Raw genomic sequence first — 17,703 nt, forward strand, 5'->3', positions numbered from 1 at the left:
TACACATGCATGTGTTTGCCTACATGTACATGGCCCCGATACATTACTGTCCCTGCTGGCAAAGAGAAATAGAGCAGAGCAGGTCCGAGGGAGATCTTTCCCATCTCCTCACTGGCAAACAGAGCGATAATGCTATGTGCCCTAGGTGATTAGGGTGTGCCCAGGTACACCCGGCACACCCTGTGCGCACGCCTATGACACCGCCACATCCACCACCACCTCAACCTCCCTCCTACTCCATATGGGCCTCGTCCTTCAGAGATGAAGAACATTGTTTTATTTTTCTGTTTTTTTTTTGTTGTTTTAAGTTATTTCCCTATCCACATTTGTTTGCAGAGCACTTGCCATGCTCTTAACAACGTTTTGCTGCCATTTGCAGCAGTCTAGCCCTTTCCATTGGTGTTTTAGAGCCATTTTAGTGCCTGAAAGTTCGGGTCCCCATTGACTTCAATGGGGATCGGTGTCCGGGAAAAATTCGGCAAAAGTCCGGGACACGGACCCGGACTTTTTTTTAAAGTTCGGCCGAACCCGCCGAACACGGACATCCAGGTGTCCGCTCAACTCTAATTACAACTGCTAGGTAAATAAGTTAGCAGTGGCTGCCCCTATATTTCTCTCATGGCAGGTTTACTTTAAGATCAGCCTGTTTGAATGCAGCACTTTTCACCTTCTCTCCTGAAACTGCTGATAGCTGCACAGCTGTCTGTCACATGCTGAGGTAGTTGCAGCTATTATAACTGTGCACATAGTTGCATAGTTAGGCTGAAAAAAAAACACAAGTATATTGAGATTAAAGCTGAATTCCAAGTATGATCTTAATTGTATATTTATGTCATACCTTAAGGGCCACTGGGAAGCTGAAATGGTTGGCCTACAGTGATCGCAGTAATCTTCCAGGTCCTGTGCCAAACATGCGAGATAGATTTTGGGTTGACAAATTTAAGACAATAAAGACAATAAGACAATAAAACATACACACTAAAGAAAGGTGAACTTTAACAGCGTTTACACTATCTTTTTTTTTCCATCCAAGAATATGCTGGGTCAGTTCAGGTTTCCCTTATATAATTACAAACCGAAACAAGATGAGAAAAAAATATGTAAAGTTAATCACTGCTATCAAGTTATTGAACCTTCTCAGTTGCATTGCATTTTATCTGTCAATAAAGCTATGACACTGTCTCACAATGGTGGACTTTCTACTAGGTGCCATTGGAGAGACTGCACTACATCTCGCCGTGCTCCACGATAATCTGGAGTCTGTTAAAATTCTGCTGGATCATACACCAGATCTCATCAACCAGCGAATGACCTCAGAGCTTTACAAAGGTAATTAAAGGAATCATTACTGGTGTATTTAAGTCAGAATTTAAAATTAATTGTCATTGGTTACATTCAGTTGGGCTTTATATCACAGAACAGGTCTAGTTGAATATGATTAATCACTACAAACATACCATGACCTGGAAATATGAGTATTGTATTGTATTATGGAAGTGTGGATAGGTGCAGAATCTTCTAAAGGACCAATCAACCCAAATGTATTTTTTCAGGTATAGGTTGAGTCTGGTGGTCTGGGTCATCTACTGGCCTACGCCAAAGATTCTTGTCTTCAAACTCTCCCTCTATGCATCCCTTTCCAGTCCTGGCCACCACTTACAGTGCCTTGCGAAAGTATTCGGCCCCCTTGAACTTTGCGACCTTTTGCCACATTTCAGACTTCAAACATAAAGATATAAAATTGTAAATTTTTGTGAAGAATCAACAAGTGGGACACAATCATGAAGTGGAACAAAATTTATTGGATATTTCAAACTTTGTTAACAAATAAAAAACTGAAAAATTGGGCGTGCAAAATTATTTAGCCCCTTAAGTTAATACTTTGTAGCGCCACCTTTTGCTGCGATTACAGCTGTAAGTCGCTTGGGGTATGTCTCTATCAGTTTTGCACATCGAGAGACTGAAATTTTTGCCCATTCCTCCTTGCAAAACAGCTCAAGCTCAGTGAGGTTTGATGGAAAACGTTTGTGAACAGCAGTTTTCAGTTCTTTCCACAGATTCTCGATTGGATTCAGGTCTGGACTTTGACTTGGCCATTCTAACACCTGGATATGTTTATATGTAAACCATTACATTGTAGATTTTGCTTTATGTTTTGGATCATTGTCTTGTTGGAAGACAAATCTCCGTCCCAGTCTCAGGTCTTTTGCAGACTCCATCAGGTTTTCTTCCAGAATGGTCCTGTATTTGGCTCCATCCAGTGGGGATGGTGTGTTCAGGGTGATGAGCTTTTACGCCAAACATAACGTTTTGCATTGTTGCCAAAAAGTTTGATTTTGGTTTCATCTGACCAGAGCACCTTCTTCCACATGTTTGGTGTGTCTCCCAGCTGGCTTGTGGCAAACTTTAAACGACACTTTTTATGGATATCTTTAAGAAATGGCTTTCTTCTTGCCACTCTTCCATAAAGGCCAGATTTGTGCAGTATATGACTGATTGTTGTCCTATGGACAGAGTCTCCCACCTCAGCTGTAGATCTCTGCAGTTCATCCAGAGTGATCATGGGCCTCTTGGCTGCATCTCTGATCAGTCTTCTCCTTGTATGAGCTGAAAGTTTAGAGGGACGGCCAGGTCTTCGTAGATTTGCAGTGGTCTGAGACTCCTTCCATTTCAATATTATCACTTGCACAGTGCTCCTTGGGATGTTTAAAGCTTGGGAAATCTTTTTGTATCCAAATCCGAATTTAAACTTCTCCACAACAGTATCTCGGACCTGCCTGGTGTGTTCCTTGTTCTTCATGATGCTCTCTGCGCTTTAAACGGACCTCTGAGACTATCACAGTGCAGGTGCATTTATACAGAGACTTGATTACACACAGCTGGATTCTATTTATCATCATTAGTCATTTAGGTCAACATTGGATCATTCAGAGATCCTCACTGAACTTCTGGAGAGAGTTTGCTTCACTGAAAGTAAAGGGGCTGAATAATTTTGCACGCCCAATTTTTCAGTTTTTTATTTGTTAACAAAGTTTGAAATATCCAATAAATTTCGTTCCACTTCATGATTGTGTCCCACTTGTTGTTGATTCTTCACAAAAAATTACAGTTTTATATCTTTATGTTTGAAGCCTGAAATGTGGCAAAAGGTCGCAAAGTTCAAGGGGGCCGAATACTTTCGCAAAGCACTGTAGTTCCTGGCATCATACTTTCCCCTCTACGGGTCTCCATCTCATTCCTACTTATAGATCTAAAATAGAGGGAGGTCGCATCAGTGGATGATCTAAAAGAAAGGTTTGGCGGGCTACGTAAGGAGGTGTCCCTCCTCCGCCAGGACTTGCAAAAAACAGGGGCGCGCACCACTGCGGATGAAGGCAGAATCAGTGATTTAGAAGACCAGCTTCTACCTCTTGCCCGAGATGCCAGAATGGCTGCTCAAATGGTTGCTGCTGCCAGTGAAAAGACAGATGACATTTAAAATCATCTCCATCGCAATAACGTCTGCATTGTGGGGCTGCTGGAGAAAGTCGTGGGCTGTGATCCCACTGTCTTTGTGGAACAATGGCTGCTAAAGATCCTCAGCAAGGAGGCTTTTACTCTCCTCTTTGCCGTGGAGAGGGCCTACTGCACACCGCCGATACTCCTACCCTTGGGAATCAATCTTGGTCCTTGCTGGCTTGTATGCTAAATAACAGGGACCGTGAGGTCATCCTGCGGCTGGCTAGAGAAGAAGCAAACATCCAAAATAACGGTGTGAAAGTTTCACAGCACACAGGTTCAACGCAACTACCATACAGTAAGCTATGCTGTACCCTGCCAGGTTGAGAGTTACTGCTAGGGGCCAAACCCACTTCTTTGAATCCGCTTCGGATGTGGCCTTCTGGCTGGACCACAATGTGCAAAGTTTACGGAACTGTTCTGGAAATTTTATAGATAGGCAACTCCTCTAGCTGTTTAATCTGCATGATTCTTAGTCCCCATGGGCTTGGTAACCCTGTTACCCATTGTGGATCCCTGTCCACTTTAACCATATATCTATAGGCTCAGTATAGGCAGTACCGCACCTTTGGTTCATATATTTTCTAGCGCTCCTATTGCATTGTGCGTTTTTAAGGGACTCTTACCCTTCATTCCCTTATCGAAATTAATGCCCATTATGACTGTCCAGTCTTGTTCTCATCTCTACTTGTGCCTATACACTCTTGCCTCAAAATTACTATTACAGCAGATATATATGTGCTACATATAACCTGTTACCAGCACTATTCTTCCCTTTCTTATGTATAACCCTCCGATGGACAGTGACTACATAACATATAACCAACAATCAATACAGTTCTATTAAGGGGAGTAAAATAGGTACCCTTTTTTTCCAAAAATGCCTTACCAATCTGATAACCCAAATGTAAGCAAAAGGTTTGCCTCAGCCGGCGGATTATCAAAAATTTCGGGACCGTGCCAAGCTCCTCATTTTGGATTCACAGGGGCACCTATAAATTCCCTCCCCGGCAAAGCTGTTCTGGAAATGTTATAGATAGGCAACTCCTATCCTCATATTGATTAGTGGTTCCAAATTAATAATTACTACTGCAGTAGGGAACAGATACAAAAAGATACATTCAGCATATTTCCAAAATAACTGTTCCCTACTGCAGTAGTTATTAATTTGGAACCACTGATCAATATGAGGATAGGAGTTGCCTATCCATAAAATATGCAGAACATGCAGCTATGGATGAAGGCTGACCTATCCTGTCATACTCTCTACTGGGTGATATGTGCTTCTCTTTTAATGGATACCTACTTTCTGCTTTCTTTATATCCAGAAGGCCATTTTCCTAGCCCTAAAAATGTGAGCTAGATTGCGATGTAGAATAACGGTGTGACAGTAAAGTAAAGAGACACGTGTAGGTATTTTTCAGGCCCCTGTTGGAGTTCTAGGGCCTGCATCTTTATAATTCAGACTGCTTGGCATGGGCTTCCAACCTGGAGGAACACTGTGAATCTTTGCCCCTAGTGAGGTATGCTAAGAAGTTGCAGAGCTCTAAAAGAGAATACTCAGGGGTGGGTATTGTACCCAACCATCCATGTCTGATTGAAACATGAAGTAATGGACTATAATGCCTGTTGCACGAGTAAAGAGCAATAAAAAAAAAAAAAAACAGACTAAACGTCAGTTTAGTGGCCTATACCTGGGTAACAAAAAGTAAGTATGGACATTGGCTTAGGCAGAGGACTGGTGGTGGTCGGGAGAAGAAGTGGCAGTGGTGATGGGTCTCCTGTATGAATCAGGTCTGTGGAAAATAGGTGACCTTGTAGTGTTTGAATTTGTTTGGAAGTCAGCCTCTGACAGACCCAGCCTGGAGCCACTGTACAGGGGAGCTCAACAACCTTGTTGCATGGCATTCATGTAGACCCCTTTGCTAAAGACCTTCTGGCCATACACAGTGAGCCAGAGCCCAGGGAAGATTTCCAATCTACCTGTCCTTCAATTAGACATGCTTAATGCTAAGATCAAAGACAGAAGGATGGCCCTTGAACATCTTGCTATGGGGCCCCATGATCTGTAGTTACGCATCTGTACCTAACATATTTTTGGGACAAAAAGTGAAGGAATATATTTCCACTAAGGGGCACAGATAGCAAAATACGCTATGTTTTAACTTTTTCCCAATCTCTCCAAACACTAAAAAGTGTTAGCTGAAGATTCAAATTAAGTTCCCCTGCAAGGCAATCCACCATATACTTACTGACAGGTCTGAAGAATTATATCAGTCCTTTTGTTTTCACCGCTTTCCCCTTTCTTGTGTCTTGGCAGGTCAGACAGCGCTGCACATTGCTGTAATGCGTCAGAATCTGGCAATTGTGCAAGAGCTGATACGGAATGGTGCCAGTTTGTCCATTCCACGGGCAGTCGGAACGTATTTCCAGTTCAAACCCAACTCCTTCTACTGTGGTGAGTCAATATGTGCTTTCCTGTTTTTACCCCAAATTGATGTTTCACTTATGGATAGACTGTGGGTCTAAAAGGTAGAGAAACCCAACAATTAACTTTTTTTGCTCCCTTTTGGTCTATGAAATAAACCTTTGAAAGGGATTTATTATATCTGTACCATTGTAGCAGCTTCTAAAAATACTGTGTGCATACTGAGAAAAAAAACCTTACTTTCTAAGCTCATCCTTCTGACTTCAAAACAAAAGTTGTACCTTATTATCTGCTTGTCTGAGCTTTCCAAAAACAGGGTTCAGAGAGCTGAAATTACACATTGCAGAGCTCAGTGAGTAGAGCTCTGAGAGCGGATTGGAGGGAAAGGACACACCCCTCTTCTCAAGGCACACAGGAACAGAGCTGAGGCTATCACAGGATGTGTGATGGAGCTCCCTCCCCTGTCACTGTTTTTCTCTTGGTGTCAGGAAAACTTGTCAGAAGTGACTCATGCTGATAGCAGAGGAAGGAAGCAGCAGACAGAAATTACACTTAGTGCTCTTAATTGAGACAAGTAAACACTATAGAGGGATATCCTTTGTACATATTTCATGTCTGAGGTTGTCAACCACTCTAACCACTTACCGCATACTGACGTATATTTACGTCGGCAGACTTTTGCGGTAGTATACCGGGATGATGCCTCTAGCTAGAGACATCATCCCGGTACCATGGTTTAGTGCCAACGGTCGGCTTTCCGTCGGTAACGACCGATGCGGCTCGGGATCGTTACCCAGGTGAGTGGGAGGGGACGTCCCCCCCCTTCCCGCCGCCTTCCGTGACTTTGCTCGGGGCTCCCGTCCCACGCAGGTCCGCCGGCTGGATGGAGTCCCGATCAAAGCCGGAAACGGCTTCGATCAGGTCTCCGATGACGTAACACGGAGGCGGTGTCCATGACGTCACTTCCGGGTTACTGTGCTGCAAAAGGCGGCAAATTAAAAAAAACGGCTGTATGCACAAACGCAGTTTGCTGTGGTGTGTGGAAGTGTAGTGGAGGGGTTTGGGGTCTTTTAGACCCTCGATCCCTCCATAAAGAGTACCTGTCACTACATATTGGTGGGGATGATCACAAGGGATTTTTACATTGCTTGTGACAGCAATAAAAGTGATCAGATTTATTTATTTTTTTTAAAAACTGTAATAAAGTTAAAAAAATAAATAAATAAATAGGGAAAAAAAATAATTTTTAGCTGCCCCCGTCACCGTTAGCTCGCGCACAAAAAAAAAAACGTATACGGAAGTCGAGCCGCAAAGGAAATCACTGTTCAAACCACACATGTGAGGTATCACCGCGATCGCCAGAGCGTGAGCAATAATTAAAAAAAAAAGTGCTACACTCTAACTCTAAACTGGTAACCGTTAAATAAATTTAAAGCGTCGCCTATTGAGATCTCTATTGACCGTAGTTTGTCCCCATCCCACGGGGGGGCGCAATTTTAAACCATAACATGCTGGGTATCTATTTACTCGGCGTGACATCATCTTTCACAATATACAAAAAAAATGGGCTAACATAACTGTTTAGTATTATTTAAATGCAGTAAAATGTGATTTTTCAAAATTTTTACCAAAAAATGACGTTTTAAAGACCGCTGCGCAAATACCGCGTGACAAAAAATATTGCAATGACCGACATTTTATTCTCCAGAGTCTTTGCTAAAAAAATATATATAATGTTTGGGGGTTCTAAGTAGTTTTCTAGGAAAAAATACTGGTTTTAACTTGTAAACAAAAAGTGTCCGAAATAGGGCTGGGGCTTAAGTGGTTAATGAATGCAGTAATATTATAAAGTGTCAAAAGTTAAAAGTTCTTTATTTTTGTTTGACAGGAGAACACATTCTTTCCTTTGCTGCCTGCGTGGGGAACACAGAGCTGGTCCGATTATTACTGCAACATGGAGCCGATGCAGAGGCTAAAGATTCCCACGGTGCGGTTTATTACTCTGCTGCACAAATTATTCTATTCTGGAATGGTTTATTTGTCTTTCTGTTCTTGGATCCTTAACCACTTCAGTCTTATGTGGTGTTTTAAAACAGGATCAGAAATCTTTCTAGTCCCAACCGGGGTGCAGGCTAGAACCACTAACTGTCAGTGACAATGGCATCCAACACTATTCAAGAGGTTAAACGATCAGATCCTGGGATTCTGATCTTGCCCAGTATGGGAATTGGAATCAAGTGTTGATTACAGTGGTGGCGGTGCCTACAAAACGATTTACAGCTTTAACAGGAACCAGCTAGGTTTTGATTATTGGTCCAAGCTGGACCAATGTAATGATGCAAAAATAGCTATACCTGGAAGGAATTCAGCTTTTATTACTGTTAGCCAGGGGTGTAGATAAGGTGGAATAGGGGGGCAAAACACCCCAAAATTATCCACAGTGCACTCCGCTCTGACAGTAGCAGCACACAGCCTAATTATTTTTCTGTAGTTGTCCGAGGCTGAACCCCCATCCTAGAAACAAAAAGGATCCATGGCCCTAGTATCAGCAGCTGTGATGATAATCAAACCTACAACATTGTCATAACAGTACTTTTGAGGCTTGTTTGCACTAGCATTAGCTCTCTAAATTATGATTCACAGTGGCCATTAAGCTGAACAAAAAAGGAGGAAGTGGTTCTATCGCCCTGTGAAAAGCAATTCACTGGGGATCGCTTTTGACGGGGGAGTTAAAGAATGCTGCCCATGAGAAAAAAGGCCTTTATGTTCCTAAAATGTTGACATCACTGTCCCTTAGTTACAGCTGGGGGAACTCTTAAGGCATCAGCATACCAAGACATTTTGGACAATTTCATTCTCCCATCTTTGTGGGAAGAGTTTGGGGATGGCCCCTTCCTGTTCTAGCACACCAGTGCACAAAGCAAGGTCCACAAAGACATGGATGAGCCAGTTTGGGGTGGCCTGCAAAAAGCTCTGACCTCAGCCCGATAGAACATCTTTGGGATAAATTAGAGCTGAGACTGCGAGCCAATCCTTCTTGTCCAAAATCAGTGCCTGACCTCACAAATGCGCTTCTGGAAGAATGGTTAAATGTTCCTATAGACACATATAGAGTAGAAAATTGGATTGAGGCATTGAGGAATTTCATGGTACAGTATAAACTCACAACACAATTGGTATATAAAAATATGCAAAAGTTTATTACATCAATGGATAATAAAAAATCACCCATAAAGGGAAAAAGGAACAGGAGAAGTTATTGTCCACTTAAGGAGGAACAATTAAAATGAAACACTACAAAAATCCTTTAATACAGATTGGATATTAACTAAGGTCTCCATCCAATTATGGGGACCTCTAATAGCATGTCTCCAATCTTATACAGGTTTCGTGGAATGCCCGCTTCTTCAAGAGTTTGGTTGAAGAGGAATGTTTCAAACTCTTGAACCAAACTCCTGAAGAAGCGGACATTCCACGAAACCTGTATGAGATTGGAGACATGCTATTAGAGGTCCCCCATTATTGGGTGGACACCTTAGTTAATATTCAATCTGTATTAGAGGAATTTTGTTGTGTTTTACTTTAATTGTTTGTTCGTCCTTAAGTGGACAATAACTCCTCCTGTTCCTTTTTCCCCTTTATGGGTGAATTTTTAATATCCATTGATGTATTTTATAATTTTGTTCAGTATATATATATATATATATATATATATATATATATATATAATATATATTGTAGGGACTCATTTAAGGACAACGCCACTCGTTTTTTCTTGTTAAGGGCTAGGTTTGCCCATTTTTAAAAAAAAGTAAGTTCAGTAAACAAAACTTGAGTTTCCCTCGCAGGGGTTTCAGCATTTCTTTGCTCATCAACATGTCTTATTTCAGCCATTCTTGCTTCTTGCAGGAACTTTGACCACCCCATCTTCACAGTCACTCCACAATAATTTTTCACAGTCCAGCAAACAAAATTAGAGCACTGTCTCTTTAAAGCAAGTTGTTTTTTCTCTTGCAGGTTCTCCTCACCTGCACACACAGAATGTGCAGTGTTATGCACCAAAACACAGTTGATATAAAAGATGAACTTACTTTATTGCAGGGATCTCTGACTGTGCCCAATGCATTCCTCCACCGATTGTAGGGACTCACATCAAAAGTAGAGCTTTAAGGACACCGCCACTCGCTGTTTCTTCTTTTTAAGTGCTAGGATTTCCCATTTTTATTAAAAGAAAGTTAAGTAAACAAAACTTGAGCTTCCCTTGCAGGAATTTTCAGCATTTCTTTGCTCATTAACATAAACGACATTCCAGCCCTTTTGGCTCTCACTTGCAATACTGCTGCTCCGGTCTTACACATCAGGCCCTTGTCTGTCTTCTACAGACTTAGCTCACCAACAGGGCACACACAGATTGCAGCCTCGTGCTGCGCTGACTATCATGCGGAGCCCTCCTGACTCCTGGGCCAGACCTCATGTCTACCGGGGCGGAGCCCAGCACCTTCGTCCTGTCTTTACTAAAAGATCCAGACACACCTGCACCATCAGTGTCCTGGCTAATGCTAAACCATGGTCCCAGGATTGGAGATTTCTTTCCACCCAGGTCGCTGCAAAATATCAAGGCTCAAGGTCCCCAACTTGACTTTAGAAAACAACGAGGAAACTTAACAGTTTCCTTTGCATTAGGCAAACCCCCTGGAGTCCCTCAACCTGCCCAGTTGAGAATTCTGAGTAACAACCTCCTAGACCCTGGCAGGGCAACGCTCTGCCATAATATATATATATATATATATATATATATATATATATTAGATACTGTCCATCTTCCTAAATGATATATATTTAAAGCTCAAATATATGTACCCATCATTTCCCAATCCTAGTATCCTAGCTCTCCGATTTTTCTCTCCCCTCCTGCAGGAAACACCATCCTCCATATTCTGTCCCTACAACCCAATAAAATGTCTGCCTGTCAGATGTATGACCTCATCGTAGGCCATCACAAGGAGAAGTTTGGGTCCGGTTTAGAGGAGATCACCAACAATGATGGGCTGACTCCACTGAAGATGGCGGCGGTAGAAGGTAACACCGTGGTATGTTTACCTAAGGATCCTGCAGAGCAGAGACATTTATTGCTATTGTATTATGGAGTCACTTGGCAATATTCAAAATGGCCATGGTCATGGTCATAGTATATCCCTGATGGGGAGGGGAATGTAGTGCGGAGTAAGGGTGTAGACGAGAGGAACTCCATCATTAAAAAGACAGATTGAGTCTGATTTATTCATACTACATAAGAGGCAGATAGAACCGCCAAACATAAATACATACATGAACTGCACAGCACATACAATGGCGTCCTGTTTACACTTCACTGGGCATAAAGACACCACTTGTAGTTAGAATAAAAGAGGTTACTATCTCTGTGTGAGATCATACTAATAAAAAAGCTAATAGTTATACAATATTGTTATTTGAAAGATTTATCAAATTGTCTGTGAGTACAAGCAAAGTTCCTACATGTGAATATTGCCCAGAAGTGTCAGGAAAGGTCATCCAGTGCCCAGAGTGAGGAGGGCCATCTTACCGAATGTGCACGCTGGGCAGTTGCCCGGGGGCCCCACTTGCCTGGGGGGCCCCACCTTCCCAACCCCAGCCAAGTATTAGTCCCGATTCCCGTGTGCATCCCGCCGCCAAACTTAGCAGATGGCAAGCACCTGTCGATCCTACGCTGCTGTCAGGCCACTTGAGCCTTGGAGGGTGAGCCCACAACTACAGGAATGCCTGTCCGCCCCCACAGGAACAGGCACATGCAGGACAGTCGAGTCTGAGTCCCATCCGTGTGTGTGTTCCCCGGACCCAGCCGCCGAACTTGGAAGCTGTCATTAGCCTGGCACTGCTGTACCAATAAATAGAGCCTTATCGATAATTAATTTGCATTTTTTTTCTCGTGGGTGATTGTGTAGGCGGGGCCCCAGTGCACTGCATTGCCCCGGGGCCCTTTAATGCTCTTAATATGGCACTGAGAGTAAGGAGGATAAATGATGGGGCTAAAAGAGGAATGTGCAGTGTGCTGTACTGAAATGTTTTTGCAGAGCTCTGAAATAGTACCAATAGTGGTTCAACGAACTGAAGAGTTGTATATTAGTGCACAAATATTGGACTAGCAGTGGTAAAGAAAAAGTCAGTGGTGTCTGTGGAAGGAAAAATATGACCCATCACTGGTGGTGTCACTGAAAGGAAAAAATGTCCTTGCATTGGTAGTGTCACTGGAAGGAAAAAATGTCCTTGCATTGGTAGTGTCACTGGAAGGAAAAAATGTCCTTGCATTGGTAGTGTCACTGGAAGGAAAAAATGTCCTTGCATTGGTAGTGTTACTGGAAGGAAAAAATGTCCTTGAATTTGTGGAGTCAGTCTGACGAGGACTGCTTTGGCATCTGTGTCAGTGGGATGAATGGGTGGAGGGAAAGTGGGCTCTGCGTGGTGTTTGACACTAAAGGGATTTGGGGGAACTCTGAGGGAGGAAGGGCTCTAGAAGAGGGAGCAGGCTAAGGGGCTTTGGGGGTTTTTAGAAGGAGAGGGGAGCTCTAGGGTAGAGTGGTCCCCCCACCCTCTGTGTACTCAGTCAGTTCAGACCTTCTTCAGCATGGTGCCCTATGGGAATGAAGGCAGCCTCTCCTGCATCTTGTTTTTAGTCATGTGATATGTCACATAACAAGAGAATACAGAAAGAAAGGCAGTCTGCCTCCGCTCCCCAGCAGCATTGCGTTGAGATCTGCCCACAGCATGCTGCTATTTGAGGGAGGAGAATCCTTCCTCCAGCAGCTATCAGGCCCTGATCTCTGTAATAAGAGTGTCGCTGCAGTCCCTCCAGTCCCTCCCCTCAGCGTGTCCTACCCCTATCAACACCACACCACCAGGGCACTTGCCCCTAATGCCCACTCCCACCCACCCTCCCGCCTTGTGTTAGCTCTTGATACAACCACAGCCTATTTTTAGTTTTAAAAAAATCCTTTAAGTGATCTGACTGTGGTATGGATAAGGGTGACTGGTTTGCCATGAGTGGCTTTATTTTGTACATTTAGTGTTTTTTCCATTACTTTGTTGAACGAGCCTGACTTAATATTCTCCCTAATATCTACCTAGATGTTCCAGCACATTGTACAGAAGAGAAGACATCTGCAGTGGACATTTGGTCAGATTAGCTGCTATCTTTATGACCTGACAGAGATCGATGTATGGGGAGATCCCAAGTCTGTACTGGATCTGGTGATCTCTGGAAAAAGAGAGGTGTGTATGGAAATATGTGTGCATTCATGAGTGAACCCTTTCTGGAAGGGGTTCTAGTCCTATCTTATATATTATTCCCAATGCACAAGTTCCTGCAAAGTGGCTCTAAGTGTTAATGGGTGGTGCAGCGACTACTGGCTGGAACTGGAAGTAATAAGAGCGAGAGAATGCCGCCAGCATACTGGTGCTACCGTGCTGGTGACTTTTTCTCACTCTATTTTTCCTTTCCTCTTCTACAGGAACGCATTTTTATTTCTGTTTGTGTTGCTTTTGGAGAGTTCCCCCCACTTTCTCTCAGGTAAAAGTTATCAGCAGGACAGTAAGGGAGAGGAATTCTCTCTAACAGAGCCCCACATAGCAATAAAAACCAGGCTAACCCTTCCTGACTCTGTCCAAAACTAGGAAAATAAGATTTTAATACTTACTTTAAAATCTTTCTCATCAAGTCCATTAAGGCAGTGGTCCTCAACCCTGGCCTACAGGGCCCACTAACAGGCCAGATTTTCAAGATAACTGAAATACATCCCAGGTGATATAATTTGCTGCTCAGTGACTGCAGTACTCTAGTCTGCATCTCCCCAAGGTAATACCTAAAATCTGGCCTGTTAGTGGGCCCTGTCGGCCAGGGTTGAGGACCACTGCATTAAGGGACATGGAAATTCAGTAACAGTCAGATTATACTGCTGCCTAAGAGTAGTTGGGCAAGCAGAAAAAGTTGTAAGCCAGCCCCCGCATAGCCCCTCCTCTACCCAGAATGCCTCAGTTTTGTGAGAAAGCAGTGAACAGGGCCAAAAGAAAACATAGACAGGTGGTACCCTTAATAGACGCAAAGAAAGGGATTTCGTGGTAAGAGCAAACATTTTCTCCATCATCCATTGCAGGACACAGGAATTCAGTAACAGTAGGGATGTCTAAAAGCAGTCAAACTGATGGGTGTGCAATAGCCACAGAGAAGTCCAAAATAAATTTGTGAACCAACCACATTTCAGTGTAATTTGAAAGTTCAGTGTCTAAATTAAAGTGATTGTAAAGGTTTGTTTTTTTTTGTGCAAAATAACAAACATGTTATATTTACCTCCTCTTCTGGGGTGCCCCAGCATCGCTCCTGGCTCCGCCTCTTCATCGGGTGCCGCCTTCCATGGGTGCAACCGCGCGGGCGCGCTCACGAGTCCCGCTGTTGCGTCTATTGACACAGACAGCAAGACTCGGTCCCGTCCCCCAGCTCCTATGTCAGTGGATTTGATTGACAGCAGCGGGAGCCAATGGCTCCTGCTGCTATCAATCTATCCAATAAGGACCCGAGAAAGCGGCTGGAGCCGCTGGTCTCATGCTTGTCGCTGGAACAATAGGGTTTAGGTAAGAATAAGGGGGGATCTGGGAGGCAGCTGCAGCACCAAAGGTTTTTCACCTTAATGCATTGAATGCATTAAGGTGAAAAACCCTGAAACTTTACAACTCCTTTAAGGTTAGATGAATCCCCTAGGCAGGGCAACTGCCACAACCTGGGGGAGAGCACTTAGGATTGACCTGGTGCTGCAGACCAGAACACAGAAAGAACATCCACATTGGTTAGGCTTCCAAATTGGAGAACAATAGGCTTAAACCAGCGAGAGAGTGGAGGGCCAACCTTCAATTCCACCAAAAAATAAAAACAGGTGGACAAAAACTACTACCTGAACATGAGGAAACCAGACCAAAACTAGAAGTGATCAACATTAACATTTTACTGGGCCAAAACATTTCCCTAGAAGTAAATTTGGTGGACAACAAGTCCAAAAGAGAAGACCAACTAAAATAACCTCCTGGCATGGTTCCCAATTCTTGTGGGCACCTCAGTCATTTTTAACCTATCTTTCTGTGTATAAAAGCCTTGACTTAGGGCAAGACATCCAGATGTTCTCTTTGGGCAAAGAAGTCCCGGCTTAACCCATCAGTCTTTGAAATGGGTTGAGTGGTTCCTTTTGACCCACACAGTGGTACTTCTCTGGCACAGGAGCACCAGAAGCAGAAGGATGAATAGGATACCTACCATCCAATCACTCAAGGGTATTCCTGGGGTGTGACAGGCAACACCTGCCTAACTGTGATCCAACATATGTTTCCAAGAATCATCCAAACTGCCTCAGAGCAGCACTATAGCCTCTTCCAGGGAGCGAGGGTTAGGAATCTTGGCCACAAGCACAGTGACCTGACTATAGGTAGGAATGAGGAAAAAATCTAAAGGAACTTCCTCAAAAGGCTGCTACACAACCACAGAGGTAGAACCTATCACCTGGTTTTCGAGGTTTATGAAGGCCTTTGGACTTATGCTATCCCCATAGACTGTAGCGAAGTTGTCTGTAGCAATGTTTTAGCATATTCTGCCTGGTAGTCCAGGGGAGCACATGACCATAGTGCGATTAATACTTTTTGCCTGGCAGCAAAAGAGGGACACCAGGTGCTGAACCCCCACTCTTCAAAGTGGAGATGCCCAGTTAAGGGAATCAAAAGGATGATTCTTTATCTCTAGTAGCGACAGTGCCATCAAAAGTAGCACTCTCAGCCTCATCCAGTATAGAGACTGCGTTACTTGACCTGTTTTAAACAACCCTTGTAAATCTGCGTAATTTGCAGGTGGCTCAAAAATGGTAGACTGTTGGGACATTAAATCTGAACTGATAACAGGGCCCTCAGGCTTGTTTTGAATTACGGACTCAGTGGGGTCAAAGACAGACTCTGCTAAAGTTGAGGGTGGGGCATGCTTAGAGCATCTTTAATTAGACTGCTGTAGTGGTTGGCACAGACAGATAGGAAGTCCATAGTGGACACAGAGGTCCTTGTGGGCCTGAGAAGGCCTTTGCCCACCAAATGGATCTGCAAGAGATTCAGTTGATTAAGACCCTACAACACTAGGGGTCTTAGGTTCTATATTACAGGATATCTATACCATTGGGGGACACCAGATAAATGTCCACAGAACCTTTGCAAGAGCATTGCCTGGGGTCACCCATGTCAGTGGGACTATCCTTTCTATGTACTGTACAGGAAGAACCACACAGTGGTAAGTAACAAGGTTCAATATGAAGCAAGGCCTTAAGTACTCATAAACCCACGCAGCTGGTGCTGGAAAGGGATACAGACCAGTACTGACGACCAAAGATCATATGGTGCAGATCATGTGGAGCAGAAATAGCAGTGAGATTATGCTTCCTGTAGACTTAATAGTGAGAAAGAGGGTGCGGAGCACATGTACAGCTCTCCACCTAGTGGATGTCATTGGTCTTACCCTTACCACGGTACAACTAGCAATGAAGAGTGTTGAAAGCGGTGATCAGCAGTGCAGTAGTGAGGTGGCCCCTGATGTTTTAGTTAAACCAGCCTTACTCATTCACCTGGAACTGCGGTTAGCCAACACAATATTCTTAGTCTGGAAAGTCCCATTATGCAGAGCCCAGTGCCTAAAGGGTCATGTCCAGTCTAACTCATACATCCAGAGCTGTAGGGTTGCTAAAGATATGCTGATCCAGATAGCTGCTATATAGAGATCAGCTTAAGCAGCGATGCAACAAGGCATCTTTATTAAAGTCACTGAAGAGAGAAAATAATATGAGCAGTGTATCCCAGCACTTTCATTGAAGTTGTCAAGAAAAAACTGCACAAAAAGGATAGCAAAATTATGTAGATGAAGGAGGAGATGAAGAAAGGATGACCAACCTCCTAGAACACTAGCTAAACACTGAGGCATGCTGGGTGGAGGAGATTTAATACAGGGGCTGGCCTACAACGTTTATTGTTTTCCAGTGTGCTAACCTCCTGTAGACAGCAGTATAACCGCACTGTTACTGAACTGCTGTGTTCCTCAAAGAAGGATGGAGAAAGACACTGTTATCCTTACATACACTTTAAGTCTATCCCTCCTCCTCTCTTAATCTCTTAATCTAAGCTTTACAATTGTCTTTTGTCTTTACAATTTTTTGTCTTTACAATTGTCATTACAATTGCATTGATCTTAAATAAATTTCTCATTGTCTCTATTGCTGATTTATGTGAATGTGAGAGTCATCATTTCAGGTCCCATTGAGTAAATACTTCATCTTTTCTTAGGCTCGTCGGATTTTGGATCTCTCCCCAGTCCAGGAATTGGTCAACAGAAAATGGCAGAGGTTTGGTCGGCCATATTTCTGGACATTGGCCTTTATCTACGTCCTTTACATGATTGTTGTCTCACTTGCCTGTGTCAATCGGCCCCTTAAACCAAGGACGGAGAACACAACTAATCCAAGGGATATCACCATACTGGTCCAAAAATCTCTAAATGTAAGAATTTTAACCACTTTTCTATCAGGGCATTTTTAAAAAAAAAAATGTTGACACACATATCAAAATATGCATTTTTTTCTGGTGTAGCACCCTACAGGTAGGTGCTATGTAAATGCATAGTGGGCCTTGTCTGCCTAACAGCAGGGCTGTGATTTATTTAGTCAGGGTGTCATGGTTTCCAGGTGTGTTTG

General features: G+C 43.3%; 1 protein-coding gene across 1 annotated transcript in view; it reads left to right on the plus strand.

Annotated features, from left to right (window-relative positions):
• The window catches only part of LOC309563291 (transient receptor potential cation channel subfamily V member 6-like), a gene marked incomplete at both ends in the record, with an annotated part of 90,615 nt that overhangs the window by 18,006 nt on the left and 54,906 nt on the right, over positions 1–17,703 (plus strand). Inside the window, 6 exons of the mRNA XM_082267695.1 lie at positions 1,207–1,329; positions 5,819–5,956; positions 7,815–7,913; positions 10,844–11,016; positions 13,070–13,213; positions 17,297–17,509. Of these exons, the coding sequence (XP_082123821.1) occupies positions 1,207–1,329; positions 5,819–5,956; positions 7,815–7,913; positions 10,844–11,016; positions 13,070–13,213; positions 17,297–17,509 (890 nt within the window). The remainder of the gene's footprint in view (positions 1–1,206; positions 1,330–5,818; positions 5,957–7,814; positions 7,914–10,843; positions 11,017–13,069; positions 13,214–17,296; positions 17,510–17,703) is intronic.

The sequence above is a fragment of the Pelophylax lessonae genome (assembly GCF_965119305.1).
Source record: "Pelophylax lessonae genome assembly, chromosome: 9".
Lineage (NCBI taxonomy): Eukaryota > Metazoa > Chordata > Amphibia > Anura > Ranidae > Pelophylax > Pelophylax lessonae.